The following is an 18021-nucleotide window of genomic DNA, read 5'->3' as shown; positions in this document are numbered from 1 at the left end:
AAAAAGAAAGTGAACATATGTTCTGTAGTATCAACTAAAATAGTGTTAGACATCATTAAACAGTATACTACCCGAATGGAGTTAATAAAATGCACAACAGTTTTGGGCTTGAAATCTTCTGAAACCAGGCAACTATAATTCCATATTCTATAAGAACACGTAGTGCATTTTGACACAATAAGGAAAGAAAATGGCTTGGTATTAGAACTAGGAAACAGGGGCAGCCTGTGGATTTTTTCATATAGACTCTGTGATTTTCCCCCCATTTTTCTAAAAAAAAAAAAAATAATCATCTAATGAAATCCCTAATGTACAGAGATTGTATAATTACCCCCTCAAATTCCAGAGGTGCCCTTTAGTGAAGAGAGGTGGTGGAGAACCCTGATGGGCCTTCAGAGTAAGGGACATGGTATCTTCTGGGTCAATGGAAAAGTCCCCTGAAGACTCTGGAGCCTACCTCCACAGCAACCACTGCAGCTAATTCAGAGAGGATGCTGCTCTTTGACATCCTTAACACGTGCTCACATTTTAAAAACCACACACACGCACACACTTTGTTGTTATTCAGTCGCTAAGTCATATCCGACTCTTTGCAACTCCATAGACTGCAGCATGCCAGGTTCCTCTGTCCTCCACTATCTCCTGGAGTTTGCTCAAACTCATGTCCATTGAGTCAATGATGCCATCCAACCATCTCATCCTCTGTTGCCCCCTTTATCCTTCTGCCCTCAATCTTTGCCAGCATCAGGGTTTTTTCCAATGAGTCGACTCTTTGCATCAGGTGGGCAAAGGACTGGAACTTCAGCTTCAGCATCAGTCCTTCCAATGAATATTCAGGGTTGATTTCCCTTAGGATAGACTGGTTTGATCTCCTTGCAGTCCAAGGGACTCTTAAGACTCTTCAGCACCACACTTCAAAAGCATCCATCAGTTCTTTGGCACTCAGCCTTCTTTATAGTCCAACTCTCACATCCATACATGACTACTAGAAAAACCATAGCTTTGATTACAAGTTTTGCTGGCAAAGTGCTGTCTCCACTTTTTAATACACTGTTTAGGTTTGTTATAGCTTTTCTTCCAAGAGCAAGCGTCTTTTAATTTCGTGGTTGTAGTCCACTTTAGAGAATCTCATAAGGCTTTACTTAGGAGACTTTTATTGTTAAGAGAATTTATAGTGTTTCAATCTCCAGGGGGGAAAAAAGAGATTTTAGTGCTTATAGGAACTTTAAGAATGATGCATTCTCAGAGATCTAAAATTTAAAGACAGAAGATAAAATAGCACTGTGTCTGAATATATCAACTAACAAGCAATCTGGCACTTTAACACTCTTTACCTGTCTCTCCACAAACAGCACTCAGTAAAGAGATACCTGAACTAATCAAAGAAGATGTAAACTTATACCCAGAAGTTGGAAAGGCACTTTCAGATAGAGTAAAAAAAGAGAACACAGTGTGAATTTTACTAAGCAGACAGCTTTCAATTTATGATGAGCACACACTAAAATACTTAAGTGGTACAAAAGTAATTGCGGTTTTGGACCATGAATTTTAAACCATTATAACTAGGCTCAAACATATCTTTATTAATCAAAATAGGAACCATTACAATCAACACATTTTTACCAACAAGAAATAAGTTTGTTTATTCCTGTAATGTAAAAATCCGTGCTTCAGGATTCGATAAACTCTTGGAAAGCATTTTCCACCTCTTCCTGGTTATGTAAGCATTTTGCCTGCAAAAAGTTGTCGAGATACTTGAAGAAGTGACAGTAGGTTGGCAAGAGGTCAGGTGAATATCGCGGATGAGACAAAATTTCATAACCCACTTGTTCAACTTTTGAAGCGTTGGTTGTGCAATGTGAGGTCAGGTGTCGTCATGGTAAGAACTGGGCCCATCCTGTTGACCAATGCCAGCTGCAGGTGTTGCAGTTTTCGGTGCATCTCACTGATTTGCTGAGCATACTTCTCAGATATAATGGTTTCACTGGGATTCAGAAAGCTGTAGTGGATCAAACCGGAGGCAGACCACCAAATAATGACCATGACTTTTTTTTGGCGCAAGTTTGGTTTGGGGAAGTGCTTTGGAGCTTCTTCTCAGTCCAACCACCGAGCTGGTTGTCGCTGGTTGTCGCTGGTTGTCATATAAAATCCACTTTTCATCACACATCACAATCCCATCGAGAAATGGTTTGTTATTGCTACACAGAGTAAGAGAAGATGACACTTCAAAACGACAATTTTTTTGATTTGCAGCCAGCTCGTGAGGCACTGACTTATTGAGCTTTTTCACCTTTCCAATTTGCTTCAAATGCTGAATGACCACAGAATGGCTGATGTTGAATTCTTCAGCAACTTCTTATGCAGTATGAATATCAGTTTTGATGATCCTTTCAGTTGGTCACTGTCAACTTCCAATGGCCAGCCACTGCACTCATCTTCAAGGCTTTCATCTCCTTTGCAAAACTTCTTGAACCTACCGCTGCACTGTACAATCATTAGCAGTTCCTGGGCCAAATGCATTGTTGATGTTTCAAGTTGTCTCCGCTGCTTTACGACCCATTTTGAACTCAAATAAAAAAACTGCTCAAGTCTGCTTTACATGGAACATCATTTCCCTAGTCTAAAATAAGTAATAAGTCACTAGCAAAAAAAAAAAAAAAAAAACGAGAAATGCACACTAAAATGATATATTACATAACCACACTTATTTAAGAATATATTCCAAACAACAAATTCCAAGCAAAGTTCAACAATGTAAAATCGCAATTACTATTGCACCAACCTGATGTATATACATACTGAATGTTGTCATTCTGTGGCTTCAAACTTTTGAGAAAGTATATACTGCCATAGGACCAAAATGAGTAAAGCAGCAGCATCTGCACTAAGAGTAACTTAGGGGAATTAACTTAAAGAAGGACATAAGCAATCTATTTAAAGAAAATTATAAAACCCTAATGGGAGATAAAGATAAATGGGAAGACATGGGAGGATTCTAACTGGAATTCTAAATGCAATGATGGAGACCTGGGCCCGGTTAACATGTAGATTTGAAGCATCTTCAGACTTGATAAAATCTACTGGCAGAGTCACAGGCGGCGGGAGTGAAAGCAGCAGACGCGATACTGAAGCCAAGCAGTCTGGGAGGCAGACGGACCACACACCACAGAGCAATGTCAGCTCCATGCAGACCTTTCTGGCTGGCTCATCCTTATTTGGGTTTGGGGCCCAGTTTTTTTTTTTCATAGCTAAAACTTGTTTCTGCAGCCCTGATGATTATGAATTTTAAAAAAAATGATAGTAAAACCTCCCAGAAATATAAAGTTGGCACAAATACAAAAGAACACTTTTAAAGGAAAAATATCTTAGTTGCCTTTTATTTTTTAAGTCATAATATTTAGAATAAAGGGGTATATGTACTTATTTTAGTTGTAAAATAAAGCTCAATGTGACTGTTACAGATATGAAGGGTATGATTAAAGATAAAATGGGCTTTTTTAATTTAAAAAATATTTTAATGGGTGGAAAAAAGCAATAAAATACAACATATAAAAATTCACTATATCTGAAAAGTTAAAAGAATTAATAGTCCATACAGCTGGCAAATTGATACTATTTTAAAATTTCAACCTAATTCATAAATGAAGATGGACTTCCCAGGTGACACAGTGGTAAAGAACTTGCCTGTCAACGCAAAAGACACAAGAGACATGGCTTCGATCCCTGGGATGAGAAGATCCCCCGTAGAAGGAAACAGCAACCCACTCCAAAATTCTTGCCGGGATAATAATCCCTTGGACAGAGGAGCCTGGTGGGTTACAGTCCATGGGGCCTCAAAGAGTCAGACATGACTGAGCACATGCACACATATAAATGAAGAAATAAAACCAAAAATCGTAATATATATTACATATTACTTTACCCCTTAGTTATCAAAAAAAAAATTTTATGACTCCATATGATTTACCACTTCCAGAACTCTTTTTAAAAAATCTAGGGTTCATCACTTGCCAATCCTTCTGGAAAAAAATCTGGAAATACACAACAAAAATTTTAAATTACTCTTGTCGTTAATCTTATTAATCCCCCTTTTAAGACTATAGCACCAAAAACTAATCCCAAAGGAATTTCTACAAAGAGTATGTTAACACTATTTATTCTAAGAAAAACTTGAAAATATTTTTAAAGTATACCCAATGAGCAAATGATTAAACAAATCATAATACAGTCATATGAAAACATGCTACTTAATCATCACAAATGACAAACTCAGCTGAACTAACGCAAACACTCCCTGAATTACAGGGGAGCTATGTCTGCAGGTCCATAAACACTAGGCCACACTCATAAAGCAGGCATGTCCACCAAGGGCTCTTCCCGGGAAACACTACCAGTGCCTCCTCAGCTCTAAGAACATGACACGCGTGACCCTACACTGTGAATGAAACAGCACAGTGTTCAGCTAACACCAGCCTTACTTTCACTGCTGTGGTTCCCATAAGCAGGTTGCTGAGCCTCCTCCACGCGGAGCTGAGACACATCAAGTCCTGCTCAGCCTGGGTCTCAAACAGGCCATACACGGCGCTCAGGAAGCAGGTGCAAACACCAGCCTGAGCACACCTGGACCCAAGGGGCTGGGCAGCAGGCCAAGACAGTGAGAGCACTGGCCTAACCAAGCACCCAGTCTTCTCTCCCAGGAGCCTGTGTAAGTGCGAGCATGTGTGGCTCAGTACCAGAGGATAAGTTCACACCCCCGAGTTCTGAGAAAGCCCCCAGACATGGAGGAGAAAGACCACAGCACAGGGTCAAGCATATATACATAGTCAGCATTGGGGATTTATGACATTTATATTCAGGGTTATGCTGTTGAGAGGATTCCCTTGTAGCTCAGTTTAAATGCTGTTTAAATGACTGACTGTTAGAAACAGCATCTTAGCAATGAAAGGAACTCTAAGTTTACTGTATAAAATGTATATGTTCAAATGAGACAGCAAATCAAGAAAAATATCCAGGTGTGAGAGTTTGCATTTGATGAGATAAACCATTTAGAACACACTTCTAGATTCTTTATTGTTAAAAATCATTTTTATAGATCTTTTCTTGGATGTGGACCATTTTTAAGTCTTTATTGAATTTTTTACAATGTTACCTCTGTTTTATGTTTTGGTTTTTTGGCCACAAGGCATGTAGGATCTTATCTCCCCGACCAGGAATCGAACCTGCAACCCTGCACTGGAAGGCGAAGTCTTAACCACTGGACCACCATGGAAGTCCCCACTTCTAGATTCTTAACCTGAAAGGTTCAGTTCAGTCGCTCAGTTGTGTCCAACTCTTTTCGACCCCATGAATCGCAGCACTCCAGGCCTCCCTGTCCATCACCAACTCCTAGAGTTCACTCAGACTCATGTCCATTGAGTCAGTGATACCATCCAGCCATCTCATCCTCTGTCATCCCCTTCTCCTCCTGCCCCCAATCCCTCCCAGCATCAGAGTCTTTTCCAATGAGTCAACTCTTCACATGAGGTGGCCAAAGTACTGGAGTTTCAGCTTCAGCATCAGTCCTTCCAAAGAAATCCCAGGGCTGATCTCCTTCAGAATGGACTGGTTGGATCTCCTTGCAGTCCAAGGGACTCTCAAGAGTCTTCTCCAACACCACAGTTCAAAAGCATCAATTCTTCGGTGCTCAGCTTTCTTCACAGTTCAACTCTCACATCCATACATGACTACCGAAAAAACCAGAGCCTTGACTAGACGGACCTTTTGTTGGCAAAGTGATGTCTCTGCTTTTGAATATGCTATCTAGGTTGGTCATAACTTTCCTTCCAAGGAGTAAGCATCTCTTAATTTCATGGCTGCAATCACCATCTGCAGTGATTTTGGAGCCCCAAAAAATAAAGTCTGACACTGTTTCCACTGTTTCCCCATCTACAAAAGTTCTTTGAGAAAAAATCTAATCAGGATAGGCAAAGCTAGAGAACAGGTAATTTGTGACTTGGGGTTCAGTAAAGGCCCCTCAAAGTAAGCAACCTTGAATAAGGTAGAATCTGAGTGCAAAACGGCACTAAATGGGTGGGGGCCCCACTGGGTGTAGCCAGGCCCTAAGCCTGCAGAGGGAGGTCTGCACCTCAGGGAGGTAGGAGGAAGTAGGTGTTAACCAAGGCAGACAGGCGAAGGGATCTAATGCTTGGAAATGTGATTCTGGCCACGTGTGGACTGAAGGGACGCCCGGAGGAGAAGTGGGTAAGCAGCTAGCTCAGCACAGTAACCAGAATCAGAGGCAGTGGCTCAGACCACGGTCAGCAGCAGAATGGGAAGAAGTGACTGGATTAGGGATGCATGCACATTATTTACTATTTTTATATTTATAGCTATATGCATATATGATACGTATACGTTAATGGATCATGTATTACTTTTTAAATGAAAAAGTGCCCATATATGTGATATAAGCAGATCTCTATTTTTCAATTAAAATGCAGTAAAACACAAATGAACTAAAAAACTATGCATAAGATAATTTTTCTTTAATGATTCAGAAGACACTCTGGAATACCTTAATGTCTTGCTGCTGCTGCTAAGTCGCTTCAGTCGTATCCAACTCTGTGCGACCCCACAGATGGCAGCCCATCAGGCTCCTCCGTCCCTGGGATTCTCCAGGCAAGAATACTGGAGTGGGTTGCCATTTCCTTCTCCAATGTCTTAGGATCATATTATCAATGTCAACTACCCTTGCAGTGCAGAAGAATAGGATTTCCAATTCATTTAAAGCTACACAAACTATAATTTATTGTAATGGCTTATTTCAGAAAAAAGTAAAACAAAAATTTATTTGCCAGAAGCAAAAAAAAAAAACCCTACATTTCTACATTCTGGAATTTCATAATGAACTTTATCTTGCATGTTTGCTACAGCTGTGGTCATATTTTACATCCAAATTGTGATACACATGCATTAAAGTTCACTGCCAGGTTAGCATGTAGCAGAGATCAGAGAATTATGAATCATAACAATTCAGTCATGAGGGAAGACCTTCCATGAGAAATGGAAGCCAAATTTATATTTTAGGTAAGAAGGAAGGTAAGAAGTGACTGAATCAGGGTTTGCTTTAGCAGAAGCTTAAAGTCTAGACCAATCTCAATTCATTAAAATACTCTGCCTATAAACCTTTAGAACTCAAAATAATGGATTTTAAGTACTAAAAGAAGCTGAGGTATGAAATGACAGATCCTTTTTATATTCAGAAAGCTAAACAAACAGAAGTGATAGAAACATTCACACAGTTAATTTTATTATGATTTTCTCTATGTACTTCATTTTATTATTATTTTCAAGTTCAACTATTTGTCTTCACAGATTAAAAAGAAAAAAAAAACAGTGAAGAGCATTTACTCTTTGGCTCACCATGTTTTCAGCAATAACTTGACTTGTGTCTTGCTTGGTTAGAAACACAGCAGAAAGCAGCAGCATATGTACAATGACTAACCCAGCCAAAGTGTGGAGAAGCTACATCACAACATCAGTTTGGGCCCCGTTTCAATCATGATCTGACTATTCTAGCTCAGCCCTATGATGGGATAAGACAAGGCCTCACCTTTGGAGTCAGAGCTCCTCCCCTTCACAGACAAGCATGAAGCACAAACTCTCCTGCCAGCAACTCCAAGGTACACGCACCTATGTGAGTACAGCCTGCGCACAACTCCTACCTCTCCCGGGTCAGCTGTGAGCAAGCCTTGGGCGAGTCCTGCCACCTCCCCTGATGCAGTGGGTCCATCTCCCCCATCTCCCAGGGCTGGTTTGGAGCAGCAGTCTTAGAGGAAGTGGCCTGGCAGCAGACACATGGTTGTATGTGTTTGCCTAGCAAACCAGTATTCTGATGATTTTATCACATGATTACTGAAGTGAAGTGAAAGTCAGTCACTTGTGTCTGACTCTTTGCGACCCCATGGACCATATAGTCCATGGAATTCTCCAGGCCAGAATACTCGAGTGGGTAGCCTTTCCCTCCTCCAGGGGATCTTCCCAACCCAGGGATCAAACTCAGGTCTCTCGCATTGCAGGTGGATTCCTTACCAGCTGCGTCACAAGGGAAGCCCTAACTGTGAAGAAGTATCCCCAAATTTAAGTTTTGGCCCCAAAACATACAGCTTAGTTTTAATCTCATTGTTCATTTCAGGAAATCTAGCAGTTACCATTTATTGAGCATCTTCTCAGGGTCAAACTCTGTACCAGATACTTCATAAATGAGATAAATATACACTGTCCTGTTTAGTCCTCACAACAGCCCAATATGCATTTATTTTAAAACTTGGTGAACTCTTTTTTAAAATACACTTCTTTACTGGCTGTGCTGAGTCTTCACAGGTACGTGGGCTTCTCACTGCAGGGGCTTCTCTTGCTGGAAGAAAAGTTATGAGAAACCTAGACAGCGTATTAAAAAGCAGAGACATTACTTTGCCAGCAAAGGTCCATATGGTCAAAGCTACAGTTTTTCCAGTAGTCATGTATGGATGTGAGAGTTGGACCATAAAGCAAGCTGAGCACCAAAGAATTGATGCTTTTAAACTGTGATACTGGAGAAAACTCTAGAGAGTCCTGTGGACTGCAAGATCAAACTAGTCAATTCTAAAAGAAATCAACTCTGAATATTCATTGGAAGGACTGATGTTGAGGCTGAAGCTCCAATATTTTGGCCACCTGATGCAAAGAGTCAACTCATCGGAACAGACCCTGACGCTGGGAAAGATTGAGGGCAGGAGGAGAAGGGGAAGACAGAGGATGAGATGGTTGGATGGCATCACCAACTCAATGGACACGAGTTTGAGCAAACTCCAAGACAGTTTCAGTGTCCAGGAGCAGACAGACCTCAAATACACTCACCTGGCCACTGATGTTCCCTGAACTATGCAATCCTCTCCGGAAGTCCTCCATGTGAGGGTAAGGATGCTCGCCCATCTGCACTCTTCAATCCCTCTCAGGAAGTCCTCCCAAATGAGGGTAAGGATGACTGCCCATCTGAGCTCTGTGATCCTTCTCAGGAAGTTCTTCCAGGTGAGTGTGGGGAATGCTCACCCATCCAGGAATGCTTATACCTCCATGAGAAGAGAAGTCCTCAGGGACTGCCACATGGGAAGTAGCAGACAAAGTGAGGCAGGGCTCCCACAGTCAGGAGGAACCTTCACATAATCATGGCCTATCTCAAAACCATGCTCTCCATGACATGTTCTGTAATAACCCTCTTCCATCACAGGGGCAGTGATTCAGGTCCCCGTGCAGACCTCACTGTGTAGTCCACTTGGCTCTCTCTCACTGAAGGTGCAACCGAGGTGGCTGTTCCACTGTGACAACACTGGACCAGCCCCTATCACGTGGAAACGTAGGATGTTCACCACCACAGGGAACACTGCGTGAGAGGTCACTGCCCCGGTGGCCTGGGGCAGTTCACCACTCAGTCCTCTTGCAGCAGAGACCTGGCCCAGCCAGGCACTGACTCAACAGGTTTTCTGCCTGAAAATGTCCAAAATAGGGTTAATTGCCATGTTCCATCACCAAATTATATGTCCTTCAAACACGTAATTTTAAGAGTCTGCTTTTGATTGTTATTCATTATACTTTAAAGAAAGATTCATCCTGAAGCGCTCCGCTGGGTGTTCCCTCGGCAGCTTATGTTTCTTCCATCAGAGCACTACCACTCTTCAGGGTCTCTGCTGTTGAAATTCCATCTTGCTCTACTAGGTTGTAAGGCAGAAAACGGTCACTGCTGACTGCTTTCACCCCTTGCTTCTAGGTCACGCGTGCGTGCTTCAATCTTGTCTGACTCTTTGCAACCCTATCAACAGGTTTCCCTGTCCATAGGATTCTCCAAGCAAGAATACTGGCATGTATTGCCATGCCCTCCTCCAGGGGATCTTCCCGACCCAGGGACAGAACTCGCATCTCTTGTGTCTTCTGCATTGGCAGGTAGGTTATTACCACTAGGCGCCATCTGGGGAGCCCCAAGGCAGAGCCTTATTTCCCCCTGGGACCACCACTCCCTACTCTCCACTCTCCTGCTAGAAAAGGGCTGATTCCCTCCACCTGGCTCGGGCCTGGCCAGTCAGAGCACTGCCTCACTTTGACCACAGTGATGGGTTCAGGTTCCAGCACACAATTAAGTCCACAATCAGTTCAGTATAGTTCAGTTCAGTCGCTCAGTTGTGTCTGACTCTCTGTAACCCCATGAATCGCAGCACGCCAGGCCTCCCTGTCCATCACCAACTCCCAGAGTTCACCCAAACTCATGTGCATCGAGTTGGTGATGCCATCCAGCCATCTCATCCTCTGTCGTCCCCTTCTCCTCCTGCCCCCAATCCCTCCCAGCATCAGGGTCTTTTCCAATGAGTGAACTCTTCGCATGAGGTGGCCAAAGTACTGGAGTTTCAGCTTCAGCATCAGTCCTTCCAAAGAAATCCCAGGGCTGATCTCCTTTAGGATGGACTGGTTGGATCTCCTTGCAGTCCAAGGGACTCTCAAGAGTCTTCTCCAACACCACAGTTCAAAAGCATCAATTCTTTGGTGCTCAGCTTTCTTCACAGTTCAACTCTCACATCCATACATGACCACAGGAAAAACCATAGCCTTAACTAGACGGACCTTTGTTGGCAAAGTGATGTCTCTGCTTTTGAATATGCTCTCTAGGTTGGTCATAACTTTCCTTCCAAGGAGTAAGCGTCTTTTAATTTCATGGCTGCAATCACCATCCGCAGTGATTTTGGAGCCCCCAAAAATAAAGTCTGACACTGTTTCCACTGTTTCCCCATCTATTTCCCATGAAGTGATGGGACCGGATGCCATGATCTTCATTTTCTGAATGTTGAGCTTTAAGCCAACTTTTTCACTCTCCTCTTTCACTTTCATCAAGAGGCTCTTTAGTTCCTCTTCACTTTCTGCCATAAGGGTGGTGTCATCTGCATATCTGAGGTTACTGATATCTCTCCCGGCAACCTTGATTCCAGCTTGTGCTTAAGAGTGGTGTAAGAGTCAAACTCAACACTTTCATTGGGGAAGAAGAGTCTCTCTTTTCCTTCAGAGTGAGAACTAGGTTGCCAAGGACAACCATGTTGAATGAGCCTGCCTGCGAGGCCCACACACACAGAAGCAGAAAGACAGAGTCACCAGGCCCACTCCTCACATCTGGATATCCCCTAGATGTTCTCAGTTCCATGAGCCAGCACAGTCCTTTCACTACCTCCTTAAGCCAATAAGACACAAGCAACTCCTGCAACTCAACTCCAAAAAAATAAACGATCCAATCAAAAAATGGGCCAAAGAATTAAATAGACATTTCTCCAAAGAAGACATACAGATGGCTAACAAACACATGAAAAGATGATCAACATCACTCATTATCAGAGAAATGCAAATCAAAACCACAATGAGGTACCATTTCACGCCAGTCAGAATGGCTGCGATCCAAAAGTCTACAAGCAATAAATGCTGGAGAGGGTGAGAAGAAAAGGGAACCCTCTTAGACTGTTGGTGGGAATGCAAACTAGTTCAGCCACTATGGAGAACAGTGTGGTGATTCCTTAAAAAACTGGAAATAGAATTGCCCAATGACCCAGCAATCCACTGCTGGGCATACACCCTGAGGAAACCAGAACTGAAAGAGACACGTGTACCCCAATGTTCATCGCAGCACTGTTTATAATTGCCAGGACATGGAAGCAACCTAGATGTCCAGCAGCAGATGAATGGATAAGAAAGCTGTGGTACATATACACAATGGAGTATTACTCAGCCATTAAAAAGAATACATTTGAATCAGTTCTAATGAGGTGGATGAAACGAGCCTATTATACAGAGTGAAGAAGGCCAGAAAGAAAAACACCAATACAGTATACTAACACATATATGTGGAATTTACAAAGATGGTAATGACAACCCTGTATGTGAGACAGCAAAAGAGACACAGATGTATAGAATAGTCTTTTGGACTCTGTGGAAGGAGCAGGGGGATGATTTGGGAGAATGGCATTGAAACATGTATAATATATAAGAAACAAATCGCCAGTCCAGGTTTGATGCAGGATACAGGATGCTTGTGGCTGGTGCACTGGGATGACCCAGAGGGATGGTATAGGGAGGGAGGTGGGAGGGGGTTCAGGATTGGGAACATGTGTACACCCATGGCAGATTCATGTTGATGTATGGCAAAACCAATACAATATTGTAAAGTAAAAAACAAATAAAAATAAAAAAATAAAGTGCAAAAAAAAATTAAAAAAGAGTAAGTTTCCTGTGCCTGCAACCAAATATATCATAATCAATAAAAGCTATGCTCATCTTGTTCGCGCCTATAACCACAGCATTCAGCATGGCAACTAGCACACAGAAGATGCCTAATATTTTTTCAAATGAACTGAATAAAAACTTAGGGTCAAAATATTTTACACAGGTATTTACACACACACACACACACACACATATATAATGTCTTTTATTCTTCTCTCTTTTTTTCCGGCCATGTTGCTGTAGTTTGCAGGATCTCAGTTCCCAAACCAGGGATTGATACTGGGCCCCGACAGTGACAGCCCAGGATCCTAACCACTAAGCTACCAGGGAACGCCCTACATGGGTATTTTTATCTTTTAAAATTTCAACAGTAAAAAGTCACCACAACTCACTTTCACTAGGAAAAAATATGAAAAGCTGATTTTCCAGACATAATCTATACTGGAAAAGAAGACTTCCATTTATAGTAATAATTATAAGCCCATGGAGCTTAAATGAATTTTATGTTACACAAAGTCTTGGCATTTCCTTCCAAATTAAACTAAATCTATGATAACCACTGTTACATGGCAACGTGAATTGCTTTATACTTTTGATCATTACAAAAGGGACATGGGCTACCTCAAGAGAACATCTGGCTCTGGGTCATGTCTTTGAAAATTTAATTGGCTTTTTTTCCACATAAGAGAAATAAGATAGCTGCTCAACAATAGGGCCGAATGTTCTTAATAAATGTCACACCAAGTGAGAACGGATTTTCTTTTTAATAATTAAATTCCCCATTCTTAAGACATGAAGGAAATCCATTATACAAGTGAAACAGCAGAACATAAGCTGGGGGCAGAGGGAACTAATATTGAATGTGGTTTCAGTATAAATTCATTACCGCATTTTGCATTGTTTTTCAAGGCACTGGGATGGATCTGCAAGGATTAGGCAACACTTCCATCCTTTCTGCACCCAACAATGAATTTTCATGATATCTGGTCATAGTTATGAAAGGGTACAACCTAGGACACTAAAACAAAGGCAGATTACTGGTGTATATGATAATAAAGCTGAAACGTTAAGGCCTAACTCAGTGTTACTAAGCCCCTAGAATTGAATGCCCTTCTAAAACCATGACACGCCAAGAAGAAACACACGATCTTTTATTTTTGAGTGCTAAAGCCAAGTCCCTGTTCCCATGCAGCTTACACTCAAACAGAAATGACAAAATGTCAAATACCAATCAACTTATCAGATCAATACTCTTTTATTTAATTCTTATTTCTCTGGCTCTTTTTAAAAAAGATACTTGTTTATTTATTTGGTTGCATCCAGTCTTTAGTTGGGGCATGAGGGATCTTTAGTTGCAGTGCCGAGGCTTCTCTCTAGTTGTGGCCCATGGGCTCCAGAGATTGCAGGCTCAGAGGTTGTGGGGTGTGGGCTCAGCTGCCCCTTGGCATGTGGGATCCCAGCTCCCCAACCAGGGACTGAACCCATGTCCCCCGCATTGGAAGGTGGATTTCGAATCACTAGACCACCAGGGAAGTCCCTGAGCAATACTCTTAATACTAAGAATATTAAAAAAAGAAAATTTTAGAAGGAAGTGAATAATTTTTTTAAAAAAGAATAAAGGACTCAAAAGTGCTTACGGTTTTGGGGACTACATTAAAGTAGGAACTAAAAGACACTACAAGAATTTAGAACCTGGAGTTGGGCAAGTTCTTAGAGACCACCTGATTTTCAGATAAAGAAAATTAGAAACCAGAAAGAAGTGGCCGCCAATCACACCTGAATGACCATGAGCCGGAACAGAACCCAGGGCCCCTCCCACTGCACCACCCATCAGGAATCACAGAGGGCTTTCAGACCCTAGGCCTCAGCATCTACTTGCTGCTGCTCCCTGGCCTGGTTTGCCTTCTTCACTGTTAAAGAAAGGAATCACTACAGCATTATTTTCATCGATTTGGTAGCAGAGGGAAGCTGCCCTCTCCAGCCTCTGGACTGCAGAGGGGGCCTCTCACACAAATCTCTACCAAGAAAGGGCTGTGAGGACTGATTTCTGCACACACACACACACACATCCCCACACACATACAGGTGATCATATCTTAAGCCTCTCCTCGGCAGGGGGAGGATCACAAAGGACGGCTAAGAAATGTCATGGCCGTTAACTGCTCTCCGGGTAACCTTGCCCTGTGCTAAGACACACAGAGCTCTAAGACGTCAAGGAGACTTGGCAAGACACCCTATGAAATCAGGAAGAAACCACCTTTAACAAAAGGACCCACTTAACAGACAAGAATCTCAGAAGCAGTAGATTGGTGTTGGAACTAACTCAAAACAGAGGAAGAACACAGAGTTTTTGAAAATAAGTGACAGTCTCAATTCTGTCAACTGACTGAAATTCTAACTTATCCCGAATGGTTCTCTCTGTTCTTTCGCTTATCTATTTGTAGAAGGAGTTCAAAATCCAACTCCCTGTGAAGTCTGAGAGTTCATAATTACCATTTGTCCTGCTGCAAGGAAGCCATGGATGACAGAGTGCACAGCAAGGACAAAGTATGCGCTGACTTCTTCTGTAAGAGCAGTACTCTGTGACGGGTCTTCCTGAACCTAAAGAAAACATGGGTGAATTTCTCTACAACTGAGGTATATAAAAAGGCTTTCTAACTACTGATTCAAAAATCCAGATGCAATAAAAGACTGATAAATTTGACCAGATAACATTTTTTAAACTTCTGTATGACAAAAAATATAATAAGAAAAGTTAAAAAGATCAATAACAAACTGGGCAAAATATTTGCAATATTTATCACAAATAAAAGACTAATATCCGCAGTACACAAAGACCTTTTAAAATTTAAAGACAGCAGAGTGATCAAAAATCCTATAGAAAAATGGACACTGTGACTAGACAACTATAAGACATAAAATGGCCTGCTGCTACTGCTAAGTCGCTTCAGTCGTGTTCAACTCTGTGCGACCCCATAGATGGCAGTCCACCAGGCTCCCCCGTCCCTGGGATTCTCCAGGCAAGAACACTGGAGTGGGTTGCCATTTCCTTCTCCAATGCATGAAAGTGAAAAGTGAAAGTGAAGTCGCTCAGTCATGTCCGACTCTTAGCGACCCCATGGACTGCAGCCTATCAGGCTCCTCCGTCCATGGGACTCTCCAGGCAAGAACACTGGAGTGGGTTGCCATTTCCTTCTCCAATGCATGAAAGTGAAAAGTGAAAGTGAAGTTGCTCAGTCGTGTCCGACTCTTCTCGACCCCATGGACTGCAGCCTACAAGGCTCCTGCACCCATGGGATTTTCCAGGCAAGAGTACTGGAGTGGGTTGCCATTGCCTTCTCCTAAAATGGCCTATAGATATTTAAAAAGATGTCTGACTTCTCTCATAATAAAGGATATCAGATCAAAACTACACTGAGTCACCACTTGTCCCCTAGCAGATTAGCACAAGTTTCAGTGAAGCTGTGGGAGAAAGGAGTCTTTTCCTATATTGCTACTGGGAATGCAAAAGGGTTCAAACACCACAGGAGGCCAACTGGCAAAATCTAACGACTTATGTTTTCACACTTCAAAGCGGCAATCCTACTTCTGAGGACTTATCCTGAAGATATACCTCCAACAATATGAAAATATACATGCACAAGTTATTTACTGCAGCATTAGTTACAATTACAAACTACAGAAAACTCTCTGAACACACAAACTTGGACACTGTTCAAATAAACTCTGGTACACAGACACAATGGAGCACCGTTGGGACAGTCTGCGTGAGCTGACATGGAGCGCTTCTAGATGCTGGTAAGCAGAAATGCAAAGGTACAAAAGAGCACATATACACACTTAGCGCTGACACAATATTGCCAATCATATCTCAATAAAACAGAGAAAAACGAATATATAATATGCTCTTCTGTCACAGAAAGAAGAGACAATAAGGAAACATTATAAATATATATAGACATACATACACACAAGCTTATTTTTAGGTAAGATAAGAGAAAAACAAAGTAAAAAAGAATGAAGTCAGACGGAGGGAATGGACAGGATAAAGGAAGGAATGCAGTTCTCTGGGTAGACGTTCTTATATGGTTTTCATGTTTGAATATTCAAAACATAAAATCAGTAAGAACAGAAAGAGGAAACACTCCAAAAATCAAAGTAAAACTGAAACAAACCCAACTGTGCTTCATATAAATTACCCACACTGAAGAAGAGCAGAGGGGAATTAATCCAAGCAATTAAGAACATTTACACTTCAATATGCACACCAGGTGTGGGAGGTGGGGGCTTGCAACTATTACCATAAAAAATGGCTCAAGCAAGGAACATTAATCGATGAGAAATCTAAGGAGAAAATTCTGATAAGGAACAGGCTATCTGCATGGTTTTAAAGATCCTCCCATAAAACACTTGTCAAATGCAAGGGAAAAACACAGTACCCACACAGTAAGAGAAGCTGGACAACACTTTGACCAGGTGAGCAAAATTAACATCAGCAATGAGGGGCAGACAGATACCAGATTCCATGAGCCTCCACCAGTAGTACTTATAAGTTAGTCAGCTATGGACAATTAACCTGAATTTTAAAACCCCAAGTGCAGAGAGAGGGGAAAGGATATTCTTCTAAAACGTCAATGACATGGAAAAAAGAAAAACTCAAGAACTGTTCCGGATTAAAGGGGTCTAAACATACATAACGGGGGCTTCCCTGGTGGCTCAGACAAAAAGAATCTGCCTGCAATGTGGGTTTGATCCAGTCTGTGAGTCTAAACTAGATTCTGTACTAGAGAAAAAATTCTGATGAAAAGGGAAGAAAAACAATATATTAACACACCAAATCAATGTTAAGTCTCCTGAAAGTGGTAACTGTACCACTGTGGTTATGTGAGAGAATGTCCTTATTCTTAGGATTCATACACTGAAATATATTGGGGTCAAAAAGCAAGAAATATGTTCTCCAACAGTTTGGGAGGGGAAATACACAAACACACACAGCACACAAGCAAGCACAAGTTGACAACAGGTCAAACTGAGAAGAGTTTAACTTTCTTGCAACTTTTATGTATGTTTGAAATTATTTCCAAATAAAAAGGTTTTAAAATGCCTTTTGTCCATGGTTCTAAGTCATACATTAATAAGCTCTCCGGGGTAGACATGCAGCCCTGCCACAGTTACTGTCCAAAACAATGCAGCTCAACATGGTAGCCGCTAGCCACATGAGGCATCTGAGCACTTGAGATGTGGCTAATACAAATTGAGAAGTGCCATATGTCAAAGACATAATATGAAAAAGAAGATAAATTATCCCATTAATAGTTTTTATACTGATTATGTATTGAAATATTTTAGACATACTGAACACACAAAATATATTATTAAAATTAATTTCACTTTTTTTTTACTTTTTATACTTTTTACTGTAGCTACTAGGAAATTTCAAATTATGCATGTGCCTCATGTTATATTTCTCTTACAGTACTGATCTAATATATATTAAATTTTTTAATTTTAAAGAGCTGTTGATCTCCTAAACAAGTATTTGTTCCCTGAGAAAAATGTCAATTAACATTACAGATTCTGACTTCCCTAAGGTGATTTTGATCTTGGAAATAAAGTAGATAATTAGGTTTTTTTAAGGTTTAATTAAGGAAAAGAAATATTTAAGGCCTTAGAGACAAGAGCTCTTTGGTCACGTTGCTTAAGTAATTCTCTGCTGCTGCTGCTGCTAAGTCGCTTCAGTTGTGTCCGACT

At 41.4% G+C, this 18021-nt stretch overlaps 1 protein-coding gene across 5 annotated transcripts in view; it reads right to left on the bottom strand.

Annotated features, from left to right (window-relative positions):
- The window catches only part of TULP4 (TUB like protein 4), a 200684-nt gene that overhangs the window by 115694 nt on the left and 66969 nt on the right, over positions 1–18021 (bottom strand). For 2 of the 5 annotated variants that reach the window (XM_070376950.1, XM_070376951.1), the window contains exon 3: positions 14764–14871. The exons of 2 other annotated variants lie outside the window; for them this stretch is intronic. In XM_070376950.1, the coding sequence (XP_070233051.1) occupies positions 14764–14871 (108 nt within the window). Of the gene's footprint in view, positions 1–8877; positions 10269–14763; positions 14872–18021 lie in introns of those variants that run through there. One more of the 5 variants, XM_070376954.1, reaches the window with a different exon arrangement.

This window comes from Bos mutus, chromosome 9, assembly GCF_027580195.1.
Source record: "Bos mutus isolate GX-2022 chromosome 9, NWIPB_WYAK_1.1, whole genome shotgun sequence".
Lineage (NCBI taxonomy): Eukaryota > Metazoa > Chordata > Mammalia > Artiodactyla > Bovidae > Bos > Bos mutus.
The sequence above is the reverse complement of the archived record's forward strand: the minus strand, read 5'-3'. Positions and strand labels throughout refer to the sequence as shown.